Genomic DNA, 15,378 nt, shown 5'->3' with positions numbered 1-15,378 from the left:
CATGTTAATCTGATGTTCTAGATGTTTTGCCTTCTTTTTCTCTCCATGCTACATAAAAATAATTGGAAAATAATTAGGATGGAGAAGACCTTATCAATATTACTGAGTTTAATGCATCAACCTCCCTTTTAACATATGTAAACGAATTAATGAGTTTTGACGAATTCTCTTCTTCTCCTGAATGCTATGTCACACACAGATTGTGATTACATAGTCAGAAGTTTAGAGGGCAGCCTTCGAACATAATTATACTAAAATACAACGCAAAGGGTATTCACTGTCAAAAGGAAGATGATAGAGTTCTTTCATTTCCTTGCAGATTGCCATGTTTGGAAATCAGAAAGGCTCAGAAATAAGAAGAAAAAACTTCTTATTTTTCCCCCAGATAATTATGTTGAATGAATGAAAATAACAAATGATGAAAAGCTACCTGGGGTAACTTCAAACCTGGGCTTTTCATTTACAAATGGGATTTAGATGCAAACGGAGTATGGTTTTGCTTGTGTATTTCTTGCAGAAAAAATAAAACATAAGAATTAGAAGAAATTAAAATGACACAAAACACCACAAATTAAAAGGGTGTGGTTTCAAATTCTTTTCTTTTATACAAAGTGGAAAGTAGGCCGCAGTGGGCAGGGGCAGCATTCCATTCTTTATTTTGTTGTCACGGTCTTTTCTTCCCTTCTCAAACCTAATTGTCAAATTGGCAGTGCTTTTCTAACTCAGTTTTTACAGAGGAGTAAAAACAGCCATGCTGATTCAGACATTGCAAAATAATTGAGACTATTTTGCCTCTTTCAGCAAAATGATTTGACATTTAAAGGTCAAATGGCATAGTGTGATGTATAGTTGCAGTGAATTAACTGTACTCTCTTCTTTTCCATTTCTGTATACATAACAGAATCCCTAGCTGAAAAGAAAAATCAGAATTACTTGTACTTTATTTCCTTTCTTGATTTGAAGTCTTGGCGTTTTTACATCTATTAAATGCCAGTGGCCCTTTGTCTGTGGCCTGTCATAAACATAGAGGTACCAAGCCTTATAATACCCTTAGTATTGCTCAAACTCTAGGACAGGAGGGATCCCCTCATCTAGCTTGGAGCTTTCTAAAGAAAGTGATACATATGATAACAATATATGGCACTGTTCTTTGAGCTAAATCTTATATTGAGTACCTTTAATTTTATCAATGGACAGAATAAATTTGGATACTAGAAATTAAGGCTTTGGAGATTTTAAACATTATGCTAAAAATCTAGCAAAGCAAACTGAAATTTTTCTATTCCCATGAAGACAGTTACCAGATGACAGCTGGAAGTCTTGATTGAAAAGAATATATCCTCTTTTGTCTCTTAATATATTTATATTACAAGGGTGCTTCACACTCTAATTCAGGATCAGTACTGTAAAAGGCCCCCACAGAAAATATTTTTTTTTAAATTTTATGGGCCACATAATGTTTCTCTTGCATGTCCTTGTTTATTGTTTTATAGCATTTTTAAAATGTAGAAAGCATTTTTTTTTTAGCATTCGAGCAATACAAAAACAGGCCATGGATTATTGTATTTGTCCCACCATCCCTAGTTTTTGAACTCCTGTTCTAAATTAAGAGTGGAATTAAATTAAAATCCTTGTATGAATGTTTTTATATTGCCTACCACCATATTATCTAATACCAGTGCCACAGATGTTCCTATTCATAATTAGTGATCTAATTATCTAATCAATAACTAATATTGAATATGGTAATTTCCTTCCTCCATAACCCTTTGAAATTCTATGCTTCCCCTAAATTAATGCTACCATAATAATTACATTTACCTGTTTAATGGCTGGATTCACCAATGGCCTATTGACTCTTAGGTGACAAGGTATCTGTCTTGTTCCATTCTGTACCCTCAGCACCTAAAAAGTACTGTTCCTGTGTAAGTATTCAATCTGTATTCTTTGATTGAATGATTACTTGGAAACTCAGTTCCCTGAATCAACTGAACTAAAGGAGGAATGACTGACTATCAGAACAAAATAGCCACTGCCAGGAAAATCACTGAGCAAATCATCTAGCTACTGTGTAAGCAGATATTCCAAATAATTTAGGGCAACATTATATATAATAAAATATACTTTCAATATGTTTCCTGTTCTCACGGAAAAACCTGGATGGTTACATGAAAAATAAAAATATCAATTTTTTTTCTCAGGATAAATTGAATTTTAAGCTTGTTCCACTAATTCCAAGTTTCTGGGATGGCTATTAAGTAACAAACAAATAGCCAATGCCAAATGGTAATAAAAGTTCTAGATTCAGTTGCAAATCCATGATCATTTTAGCTGCAATCTTGTATCTCCCAGCCTCATTATGAATATCTGTCTTGGCTTATTAAATTATTTATAGGCTATTATGTGTCAAAGAAGTTGGGGGGTTTTATGGTCTAAGGAATATAGATCTCCAATTCATCCTTTTGTGAATTTTCAGTACCTTATTGGGCATGTGATTCCTAAGGACTTGCTCTCATATTCCAAATATAATAATTTATAATACATATACCAATTGAGTTGAGAACTGAGACTTACATTTGGAACAACTGAATGGTCTATTTTGGAAAATTTTCTTTTGAAGCCATCTTTCCAATGTAAAATATTTAGAAAGAATTAAGTTGGCATAATTTCACAGTGATCAGTTAACAATATTTAAAGTACTTGGTTTAAATCTCCTCTTTAATATTCATTTTCTTCTTTTTAAATATGATTTAGGAATTAAAACTTTTTTAAGACAAATTTGTTAGTATTCTTATTTGAAACAAGCAGATATTTTGAAGAGTTGCATAACTTGTATGACATTGGAAGATGGCTTCTTTGCAGTATTTGCTGTGTGGTTTTCTTTGGTTATAATTGAGATGATATGCACTAAAAACAACAGTGATTTTCCTTCTTTTAAACAGGATTTCATTTCAGGTGGATCAAGAAGTGAACGTTGTGATACTATTTCCAATTTAATAAGCAAAGGCTGCTCGAGTGAGTCGATAGAATACCCATCTGTGCATGTAATACCAAATGAAAATGAAATTAATACCCAGGTGACACCAGGAGAAGTGTTGATCCAGCTGCGTCCAGGTTTGGTGATTTTCAAATAAATCTATGATGATTCTGACTTGAAATTACATTTAGCTTTATTTGCTTATATTTAATATTTTGTGAAAGGCAATATTAATGTAAGAGACGTAACAGTGGGCTCAGAATAAAGAAATCAGCATTCTGGTTTTTTTTTGTGCTTACAGCTAGCTAGCTGTGTGGCCTCGGACACTGCAAACCTGACCACACTATATTATAATTATGTGTTTCCAGACTTGATCACATTGTAGTATAATTGTGTTCCAATTCCATTGCCAGCTCTTGAAGAAAGAGAACATGTTTTATTCCACTCTTTCTCCAAAGCCTCACAGAGTGCTGGCTTTTAGTAAGCACTCTAGAAGTATTTGTTGACATCATTAGTTGATTGATTAATTACTAAGAAATGTAAATTAAGCTAATTCCTTAGATCCTTTGTGATAAACTTTTAAACACCAAAATACAATTCATAATATCATAATTAACTTGAGCTGCTTTGTGATGGTTCCTGAGATTAACACATACTTCTCCTATACTTCTGTTATACTTGCCATTTCATCACATTGTATTACACAGTTTGGTACATGTGGTAGGCCACTGGAAATTATTCATTTTCTTCCAGTGTTAGAGAATCCCAGTATACAAGCTACATATGGCAAGATAATTTCAGGTACACAGGTATGCATCAGTCAGTTAGATGCATTTAGATTTAAGCAATATGCATTTGACTTCGAGTCTTCATTATTTCATTCTGGGTGGTCTTATCCTGGCATTAAATTTTTAAATAACCATTGCTGACGCATGACCTCCTTATTCCAAAGTGGAGCTATTTTACCAGATTCTTCAATTACCAGAAAAATAAAGTGTATTTCTTTCTTGGCCCCAGGCATTCCCAGCTTCCAATTAAAACTATGCTCTTCACCATATAAGACAATTATACATCCCAGTATGGACATAAACAAGCAACAGTTGGAAAGGGATACACAAAAATGAAAGTAATTAGGTTGGTAAGATTATGCCATTCTCCATCTTCTATTGGTACCATAACAAAATTCTGTACACTAGGGACTTAAATGACAGAAATTTATTTTCTTACATCCTAGAAGTTAGAAATTAAAGATCAAGGTACTGGCTGATTTGGTTCCTAGGGAGGGAGAAAAGACATACAGGGAGAGGAAGATGGAGACAGAGGTCTCTGATGTCTCTTCCCATAAGGGTACTATTCTCATCACGAGGGTCCCACACTCCTTACCTCATCTAAACCTAATTATCTCCCAAAGGCTCCATCTCCAAACACCATCACATTATGGGTTAGGGATTCCACATACATTTGGAGGGAACACAATTTAGTCCATAGCTCTTGATATATAAAATAATATTTTCAAAGGCCATGGTGTAATTTTGGATATTAGTCATACTTTAGACAAGAAAATCTAATTCCAAAAAGTTAAAAGTATTTTTATAGGTTAATATCTGTACACTGTGTTATAAAATTTGAAATCAGTATAAGACAATAAACAAATATTAAATAACAAAGAAAAGTTTCTCATAAATAAAGTCTACCTCCAAGAATAAGTAAAAACTCTAGTCATAGACCATTTAATAATAACAATAACAACACACATCAAAATACATGAAATGTGAATGAAATTGCTCCCAGAAAAATTAAGATCTTTAAATGCTTTTATTATTAAGGAAGAATGAACAAAAATTAACTAAGCATCCAAATTAAGATATAGGAGTAAAGAAAATGGCCATAAGAAAAACAAGAGGAAGGAATGCATAATGAAATGAAAAATAGAAATTAAAATGTAAAATGGATGTATAAATCCAAGAGCTAGTTCTTTGTAAAGTCCAATAAATAGATATATTGTTAGCAACACTAATTAAAAAAAAGAAGAAAAAAGTAAATAACCCAGTTATATAGATTATAACCAGAGAAATGAATATTAAGGAAAAAAAGACATTAAGAAAATATTACTCACAAAAAATCTATGGTAAAATGTATAAATCTTAGTAATATACATATTTTTAAGAAGAATATGGATGACTAATATTGACTCAAGCAGAGAGTGAACCCTAAGAAACCTAATAAAGATCAAAGAAATTAAGAACATTATAAATTTATGAAATACCAACATTAGGTCTAAATGTTTTCTTCAGAATAAATGATTTAATGTTCACCCAAACTTTAGGAAATACATTATCCCTGTACTATATAAACACTTCCATTAGTTTTAGGAAAGGCCTAGAAGCTACTCAATTTGTACAAGGTTAGCATAATCCTAGTATTAAATCTTTAACATTTTAGGAAATCACATTAAACCATGTGTGATAAGAAAACTAATGCCGAAAGGAAAACTATTTATATTTTGTTATCTCAACAGATGCTCAAAATTCATACAATAAAATTAGGTGTCTATTCTTCCAAAACCAAAATTGAAGAATAGTTCCTTAATATATATTAAAATCCTTATGGAAGTTTTATGTAAAAGCAGTTAAACAAGAAAACCAAATGTGACTTATAAATATTTTTAAAAGATAAAGCAAAATTATCATCATATGTCTATCTCATAAATCCAAGCAAATCAACTAAACAAGCTTTTAAAATAGAAAACAAAAAATAGGGGCACCTGGCTGGCTCAGTCCATAGAGCATTCAACACTTGATCAGGGTCATAAGTTTGAGCCCCATCTTGGGCCTAGAGTTTACTTTAAAAAAATAATGTAAAAATAAAAAAATAAATTTCTCAGCCTTTGTTACATAAATAAGGTATGCATATTTTAAAAAATAAATAAATACATAAATATATACATATATATGTTAATAAATAAAATGGCAGGCTGTTTCTTAAAATATTCAAATCAATGGATTACCTATGTAATATTAAATATAATAAATATAAACTGTCTAGGGATAAACTTTAAATGTGTAAGATTCATTGTGCTACCTAGAAGAAGATATGAATAAATGCAGAAGAATTCTATGTTGCTGATTAGGAAGATAATATTATGACAGAAAGAGTTAAGATCAGAGTATTAAGGGGAACCTGGGCTTGTCTGTCTCTCAAACACAGGCAGAGCAACATCAAACCATTTTGGACACCTAGGAAATCGATCTGAGGATTAATAGAACAATCTGCGTAATTTGAGAGAGAGAACATGACAGCTTCTCCTAACAAGCAAACCAAAAAACACCTAGGATCTAGGATCTAAAAAATTATTTTTAATCTTTAAATTTTTATTTCATTCTATTATTGTTGTTGTTTTTTCTTCCTCCAAAATGACAGGATGGAGGAATTCACCTCAAAATAAAGAATAGGAAGAAATGATGGCCAGGGATATAATTAATGCAAATGTAAATAAGATGTTGGAACTAGAATTTAAAACAAAGATTATAGGATATTAACTGGGGTTGAAAAAAGCATAGAAGACACCAGAGAATCCCTTTCTGCAGCGATAAAAGAACTAAAATCTAGTCAGGCCAAAATTAAAAATACTATAACCAAGATGCAAAACCAAATGGAGGCCATAAAAACAAGGATGGATAAGGCAGAGGAGTGAAAGAGCAATACAGAAGATAAAATTATGCAAGATAATGAAGCTGAAAAGAAGGAAGCAAAGGTCAGGGATCATAAAGGCAGACTTAGGGAGCTCAGTGATTCACTAAAACGTAATAACATTCATATCTTAGGGGTCCCAGAAGATGAAAAGAGAGAAAAGGGGGCAGAAGGTTTATGTGAGTAAATTACTGCTGAAAACTTCCCTAATTTGGGAAGGGACACAGACATCAAAATTCATGAAGCACAGAGAACTCTCATTAAATTCAACAAAAGGAAAGAATCCTGAAAGCAGCAAAGAAAAAAAAAAAAAAAAGCCCTTAACCCACAAAGGGAAGACAACAGATCTGTCCACTAAAACATGGCAGGCCAGAAAAGGAGTTGCAAAAGATACTCATATGCAGAATGGGAAGAATATGCAGCCAAGAACACTCTATCCAGCAAAGCCATCATTCAGATTAGAAGGAGAAATGAAGTCCCAGACAAACAAAAACTTAAAGAGTTTGTGACCACTAAACCAGCACTACAATAAATTTTAAGGGGAATTCTGAGTGGAGGGAAAAAAAGTAGCAAAGACTAGAAAGGACTAGAGAGCATTACAAGAAATACCAACTCTATAGGTAACACAATGGCACTAAATTCATATCTTTCAATAATCACTCTGAATGGAAATGGATTAAATGCTCCAAACAAAATACATAGGGTATCAGAATAGCTAAAAAACAAACAAAGAAACAAAAACAAAACAAAACAACCAAGACCCCTCTATATGGTGCCTATAGGAGTCTCATTTTAGACCTAAAGACCTGCAGATCGAAAGTGAGGGGATGGAGAATCATCTACAGTGCTAATGGACATTGACGGAAAGCTGAAGTAGCAATACTTATATCAGACAAACTAGATTTTAAAACAGACTGTAACAAGAGATAAAGGCTTTATATCATAATTCAGGGGTCTATCCATCAAGAAGATTTAACAGTTATAAATATTTATGCCCCCATTGGGAAACCAAATATATAAATTAATTAATAACAAACATAAAGAAATATGCTGATAATAATCCAAAATAGTGCAGGACATTAACACCCCACTCACAGCAATGGATATATTATCTAAGTAGAAATGAACAAGGAAGTAATGGCTTTGAATAATACACTGGACTGGATGCACTTAACAAATATATTCAGAACATTTCATCTTAAAGCAGAATACACATTCTTCTCAAGTGCACATGGAACATTCTCCAGAATAGATCACATACTACATCATAAATCAGCCCTCAAGAAATACAAAAAGATCAAGATCATACCATACATATTTTCAGATCACAATGCTATGAAATTTGAAGTCGACCACAAGAAAAATTTGGAAAGCCCTCAAACATATGAGTTTAAAGAACATCCTACTAAGGAATAAATGGGTTAACCAGGAAATTAGAGTAAATTAAAGAAATACATGGAAGCGAATGAATATGGCAGGATATGAAATCAATATGCAGAAAGCTGTTGCATATCTATATCCAGTAAAGAAGCAGTATAAAAAGAAATCAAGGAATACATCCCAGTTGCAAATGCACCAAAAACAATAAGATACCCAGGAATAAACCTAACTAAAGAGGTAAAAGATCTATACTCTGAAAACTATAGAACACTTATGAAAGAAATTGAGGAAGACATAAAGAAATGGAAAAGCATTTCATGTTCATGGATTGGAAGAACAAATATTGTTAAAATGTTTGTACTACTCAAATCAATCTACACATTAAATGCAATCCCCATCAAAACATGAGCAGCATTTTTCAGAGTTAGAACAAGCAATCCTAAAATCTATATGGAACTACAAAAGACCTGGGATAGCGAAAGCAATCCTGAAAAAGAAAAACAAAACTGGAGGCATATTTCAAGTTACAATGGAAGCAATAGTCATCAAGACAATATGGTATGGGCAAAACAAACAAACAAAAAAAAACAAAACACATAGATCAATGGAACAGAGCAGAAAACCCAGAAGTGGAACCACAACTATATGATCAATTCATCTTTAACAAAGCAGGAAAGAATATCCAGTGGGAAAAAGACAGTCTCTTCAACAAATGATGCTGGGAAAACCAGAAGGTGACATGTAGAAGAAAGAAACGGGATCACTTTCTGACATCATACTCAAACATAAACTCAAAAGGATGAAAGACCTAAATGTGCGACAGGAAACCATCAAAATCCTATAGGAGAAGATGGGCAGCAACCTCTTTGACATTAGACAGAGCTACTTCTTAATAGACACGTTGCTGAAGGCAAAGGAAACAAAAGCATACATGAATTTTGGGACTTAATCAAAACAAAAAGCTTCTGCACAGCAAAAGAAACAATGAACAAAACTAAAAGGAAGCCTAAAGAATGGGAGAAGATATTTGCAAATGACATATCTGATAAAGGGTTATCATCCAAAACCTATAAAGAACTTAACCAACTCAACACCCAAAAAAACAAATAATCAATTAAGAACTGTGCAGAAGACATGAATAGACACTTTTCAAAAAAAAATGGCTAGAAGACACATGAAAAGATGCTCAACATTACGAATCATCAGTGAAATACAAGTCAGAATCTCAATGAGATACCACCTCACACCTGTCAGCGTGGCAAATATTAACAACACAAGAAACAACACAAGATTCCCTGTGGATAAAGAGAAACCCTGTTACACTGTTGGTAGGAATGAAAACTGGTACAGCCATTCTGGGGAACAGGATGGAGGTTCCTCACAAAACTGCAAATAGAACTACCTTACAATCTAGCAATTGCACTATTAGGTATTTACCCAAACGATACAAAAATATAGACTTGAAGTGGTACTCACACCCCAATGTTTATAGCAACATCTATAGAAATTATCAGCAATTGCCAGACTATGGAGAGAGCTCAAATGTCCATCAACTGATGAATGGATAAGGAAGATGTGGTGTGTGTGTGTGTGTGTGTGTGTGTGTGTGTGTGTGTGTGTGAAGGAATATTACTCAGCCATCAAAAAGAATAAAATCTTGCCATTTGCAAGGATGTGGATGGAGCTAGAATGTATTATGCTAAAGTAAGTCAATGAGAGAAGAATAAATACCATATGATTTCACTCATATGTGGACTTTAAGAAACAAAACAGATGAACATATGGAGGGGGCAGAGAGTATAGAGGGAAACAAACCACAAGAGACTTTTAATGATAGAGAAGAAACTGTGGTTTCATGGAGGGAGATGGGAGGGAGATGGGCTAGACGGGTGATGGCTACTAAGAAGGGCACTTGTGATGAGCATTGAATACACTGAATTCTATTTCTGAAACTAATATTGTCCTGTATGTTAACTAAAATTTAAATTTAAAAAAAGGAAGACAGTATTTTAGCAATGTCAGTTTTCTATAAACATACTCTCTAAATCTAACAAAATCTGAATGAATCAATAATACAATCCCAATCCAATTTGAATGAAGTTTTTTTAAAGCAAATCTTCAATGATACTCATTATGCATATATCTTTGTATAAAATAGGATATCATTTAGGATAAATTCTTACAAATAGATTTACTAGGTCAAATATATATAAATTTATTTAGGTTCCCAATGTATATTATCAGGTTGTTTATAAGAAAACTGGATGTCCAGTTAAGGCTTTCAGAGTCAACCCTGCCTTTTCATTCTTTTTAATCTCTTAAGTTTTTTATGTATAACTAGTCTGTTGTTTTCTTTTTGCTTTTTCTTAGAACTAAAAAGCTGGAACATTTTTCCAAAGCTTATTTTAACCATCTTTAGTTCCTTTTGTGTGTGCATGATTTGCCTTTCACATAAATTTTCCTGTTTTTCTAACAGAACATTAATTTTCAGTGGCTTATATATGAAGCTTATCATCTTTATTTGCTTCTAATAAATATGACTATATCCTTTCAAAATGTCTTGCTCTGTTTTAAATACTCGGAATTTGAAAATTACAAGGTTCATTTCTTTCTATTATTGTATTACACTTAAATGTATACATTTAAATGAATTTAGTTTGTTCCTTTTTGTAGATACAATGGTGGTTGAGTCTTCCTGAAACTAAAAATTAACAGTTCAGAAGTTGGGTTACAGTCTCGGTGCTACAGATAAGCAATGATAGTAATGGTAATGAGGCAGAAGAAAAATGGACAGGCATGAGAGATAATGTCTCTCATTAGCATCCCCAGGGGTTGGTGACTGATGAGCAAGGAGACACTGGGGCTGTGGCTCAAGCAACAAGGTGAGAGGGATGGCTGTCCTCTGTGGAAGCTGTGATACTGAGCTCAAACTGAGTCCAAACTGAGTCATCTTAAGTTGAAATAGTGACTTATTATATTTGAGGCTGAAGTTCAGCAGGAGACACAGGTTTGGATAAAGATGTGAGAGACCTCAACTTGAGTTCATAAGTGATGGTCAGTGAAGGCAGTACAGGGAGTAGAAGATTGAAAAGAGAAATATTTAATGTCTGTCAATCACTGTGGGGCTTGATTTTATTGTTTCCCGCTACTATTTGAATTTCTGTATGCAAATTAGTATAGTTGTCTAATGGGTGTAAGTCATCCTTCCAACATAGCTATGACAGTATTATATTATACATATATAACAAATAGTTATTAAATTACATTTAATAAGTTCATCTAAAAAATGTATATGGGGGAGTGCCTGGGTGGCTCAGTCAGTTAAGCATCAGACTCTTGATTTCAACTCAGGTCATGATTTCACAGTTTGTGGGATGGATCCCCACATTAGGCTCTGCGCTGAAATATAAATAACCTTTAAAAAAATGCACGTGGCATCAAAAATATGCCAGCTTTTTTTTTTTAAGTTCATTTATTTATTTTGGGTGAGAGAGAGAGAGAGCTCAGTCATGGGAGGAGCCAGAGAGAGTAGGAAAGAGAGATTCCCAAGCAGGTTCTGTGCTGTCAGCTCAATCCCATGATTCTTGGATCATGACCTGAGCCAAAATCAAGAGCTGGATGCTTAACTGACTAAGCAACCCAGGTGCCCTCACATGCCAGCTTTGAAGCATAATATATAAAGCTACATTTTACCAACTGAAGATATATAGAAACATCACTCCTCATGATATGAAAGTCTCTTCTACCATAACACATATAAAGTATACCTAAGTGTAAAATGAATTATCCCCTAATATTGATATTGATTTGATTTATTTATAATCATGTTATTCTTATAAAAATTCATTACGTTCAATGTAGCATCTATTAAGAATCTAAAATTGTTTTCATGAATACTTCTATTATATCATATACTGAAACTTTTTAAAGAATGTTAGTAGGATTCTATTGCATATGTAATATCTGTAACATATGTAATATGCTTAATATGTGATATATTATTGAATATTTAAAATTAGATTTAAAAGTGACCTTTTCTTTTACTTTTTACTTCTTAAACTATACTTTTTTTTTCTTATTTTTACCCATAAATCTTGTGGAGAAATAATAACAAAAAGAAGCTATTGATCCTACTTGATGTTCCCTAAGAACTCTGAAATGAAATCTTTAGGGAGGTAGGAGAGAGAAAGGAATTCCCTAATTCTGCTTTAGAAGTAATTTAATGTATATGATAAGTATAATCTATACTTCATTAACTTAATAAAATGTTTCAACTTTAATTCATTGTTGTAGTGTAAAAAAAAGTCCTTGGATTTAGTGTAGCTTTATTTAAAATATAAGATTTTTCAGGTATTTTTCTTAAATTAAAAAAAAATTTAACCATAAAAATATATAAATCATGCATTCTTTTCCCCTTGACACAGTCCCTTGTTTCATCTCCCAAGGAAATTCAGAAATGTGCTGGAGTCTATGCCTTGATATTTCAAACCCATCTTATTCTGGGGACTTCTCCTTCCCCCACCCAAGTATAGGAACAGAAATTGGTTGTTCCTTCTTCCTGCTAGTTTTCCACATTTTCTTACAGTTTCTCAATTTCATCTTATGTAGAACGTTTTATCTTTTCTTAATTTCCCATCATGGTTATTGCAACCAAGTCTTCAGAGATGTTCACATCATTATTTGAGTGATTTAAAACTCATTCTCACTACTTTTCATTCTTTGGGCTATTCACGCCAGTACTGGCAATAGCTCTAAGTAGGTCTCAGCTTTCCTCCAAGTCCCTATTTCTTATTCTATGTCACAGACTCACTTCTTCCCTTTGAAGTTAATTGATGGAAGAAAGGGTCTGAGCCTTTAGAATCTCAGAAGGTATAACAATGAAGCTTTCTTGGAGATAATATAAGTAGTAGTATAAACATTTTGGGGCCAGGTGATATTCTTTCCTTTCAAACCGAGAAAACTATTTAAGTTCTTCCTACACTGTAGGAAAGAAGTTGTAGATACTAGCATCTCACTAAGGTAAATATATGGATCTTTTGAAATGCTGAATCAAAATGTGCTTCATGTAGCTTAGTTTAACAGATCTGTGAGTGGCTCTGCATGTACCAAATCCAAAGGCTTTAGAGATAAATGAATAGTTTTTACCATAATGAAGCTTATAATTTAGTAATAGTAATAATGATAATTACTAACATATGTATATTTACTCTGTAACAAATACTGTGGTAAATATTTTACATAGATTATGTTATTTAGTAGTTCTTAGACACTAAAAGGATCCACCTCTCTCAGAGTAGCATTTATGATATTGCCACCTACATTGATAACCTCAAAACAATGACAGTCACAGATATCAAATCTTATGTTTACATGTGTTTCTTTCTCATCCATTATATTCAAAATCTTTTTAATGTCATCGGCCTTTTGAGCTCTGTGTTGGTGGTATCCCAGTATGAACCTGAGTGGAGATTTTATCTGGGGACACAGTATCCACGTCCCCATGTAAAGGTATTTTTACTACCTCCAAGAGAATGTTTCTTCCTCCTATATAAATGAAGCCATCAACACCCAGCTAGAAAGCATATATGAAATATCTCAAGCTCATGAGTAAGACACAGTAATCCAAGCATGGCCCTTTCAGGCTCCTCCTTACCAAGCAAAATGGGGTTTGGGATCACCTTATCTAGGGCTGCCTACCTGAGCTGACAACTAAAAGCTAGAACTTTATAGGGACTTCAAATGCATTGTAGTTTAAAAGTGCTAATGACTGGGGTGCCTGGGTAGCTCAGTTGGTTAAGCATCCGACTTCAGCTCAGGTCATGGTCTCATGGTCCGTGAGTTCGAACCCCACGTCAGGCTCTGTGCTGCCAGCTCAGAGCCTAGAGCCTGTTTCAGATTCTCTGTCTCCCTCTCTCTCTCTCGTCCTCCCTTGCTCATGCTCTGTCTCTCTCTGTCTCTCAAAAATAAATAACCGCAAAAAAAAAATTATAAAAGTGGTAAAGATTGTTTTCTCCAGGAATGACTAAAAAGCCTGTGTATGGGAGGAGTCTCTTTTCCCCTTTATTATAAACTTGTCTTACTGAGGCCTCAGCCCATGCTGAGGTCTTGAGTGACCAGGGTACATGTCTAAGGCTAGCATCTATACACTTCAAAGTCAAGCTATAGCAGCCTGAACCCTTCCAGCCCTGACCATTTGGCAAGTCTTCTGTATAGCCACCTCCTTCCCTGAGAGACCACAATTTGCTTGCCAGGTTAAGAGCGGCTAGTGTATGCTGAGAGACCTTGTATGGCTAACAATTGGTTGGACCTCCCCTAGTATCTTAGTCCTCTAAGGACTATGCCTTTGCAGATTCTGTTGGCTAAGATAACCAACCAACTTTATAACAACCTACATAATACACTAAATATCTAGTGCATTTTTCAATAACTCCATGAAAACACACAGCCTGTCATCTTTAGACAGAGCCACAATAAACTGTAATGATCACCAAGATGAAAATACCATGTGGTCAGTGCCTAAGTCTTCAGCCTTATACCCAAGTCAACAGTTAAAAAACAATTACACAATTGGTTAAAAAAAATAAAAACAAAAGAAGAAGAAGAAGAAGGAGAAGAAGAAGAAGAAGAAGAAGAAGAAGAAGAAGAAGAAGAAGCAGCAGCAGCAGCAGCAGCAGCAGCAGCAGCAGCAGCTGATCCACACATTCAACCACATGAACCATACTCCCCAATTATGTTCCATTTCTATTTCTTGCTGACCTGACCCTGTATAGATTTCTGACAGTCTCCTAAATTGAACTTCTCCAACCAAGCTGCAAGGCACTTCCACAGGGACAGGCATTCTAGCTAGATATTGGGAAAGCAGAACTGAATATATGCTCTTTGGAGGCAGCCCAGCTCCTAATGGGAAGGAGTGAGAGAGTGGGCTGGGCGGCCTTCACATGTCAAGTTCTCCTCCCAAAAGCTTGGGCCCAAATAAGTTTGTTACAGTAAAGCGGTTTCCAGCACATACAGGCAAATTAGTAATGAGTAATTTCCCCCATCATTATTATTGCATGCCAGGAAAACCTTATTATTTTGAATACATTCTGTAACTGGTTTAAAAATATCTGACTTGTAAAATAACTTGCAAGAAATTATTGCTACATCTAAAAATATGATTTGATAAATTAGAGGATTCTTTTGATAGGTAGATCAGCTACCAATTGTATTTACAAATTGGTGTTTATTTAAAAAAAATTCTGCTCAAATTATTTTCCACTGACAAATAATTAATGACTTACAAAGCACTTACTTTATTGTTCAAAAAAGTAAAATTCACAAATTGCATGTAT

The 15,378-nt window shown here is 33.9% G+C and overlaps 1 protein-coding gene across 4 annotated transcripts in view; it reads left to right on the top strand.

Moving 5' to 3' along the window:
• The window catches only part of ITGB8 (integrin subunit beta 8), an 81,609-nt gene that overhangs the window by 28,951 nt on the left and 37,280 nt on the right, over positions 1-15,378 (top strand). For all 4 annotated transcript variants that reach the window (XR_005529608.1, XM_039238864.1, XM_039238862.1 and 1 more), the window contains exon 3: positions 2,943-3,114. Coding sequence is in view for 3 of the 4 variants with exons in the window: in XM_039238864.1 (XP_039094795.1) it covers positions 2,943-3,114 (172 nt within the window). In the remaining variant the exon portion in view is untranslated. The remainder of the gene's footprint in view (positions 1-2,942; positions 3,115-15,378) is intronic.

Source organism: Hyaena hyaena, unplaced genomic scaffold (genome assembly GCF_003009895.1).
Source record: "Hyaena hyaena isolate Hyena2069 unplaced genomic scaffold, ASM300989v1 scaffold_149, whole genome shotgun sequence".
Lineage (NCBI taxonomy): Eukaryota > Metazoa > Chordata > Mammalia > Carnivora > Hyaenidae > Hyaena > Hyaena hyaena.
Note: the sequence above shows the minus strand (reverse complement) of the source record. Positions and strands in the feature narration are given on the sequence as shown.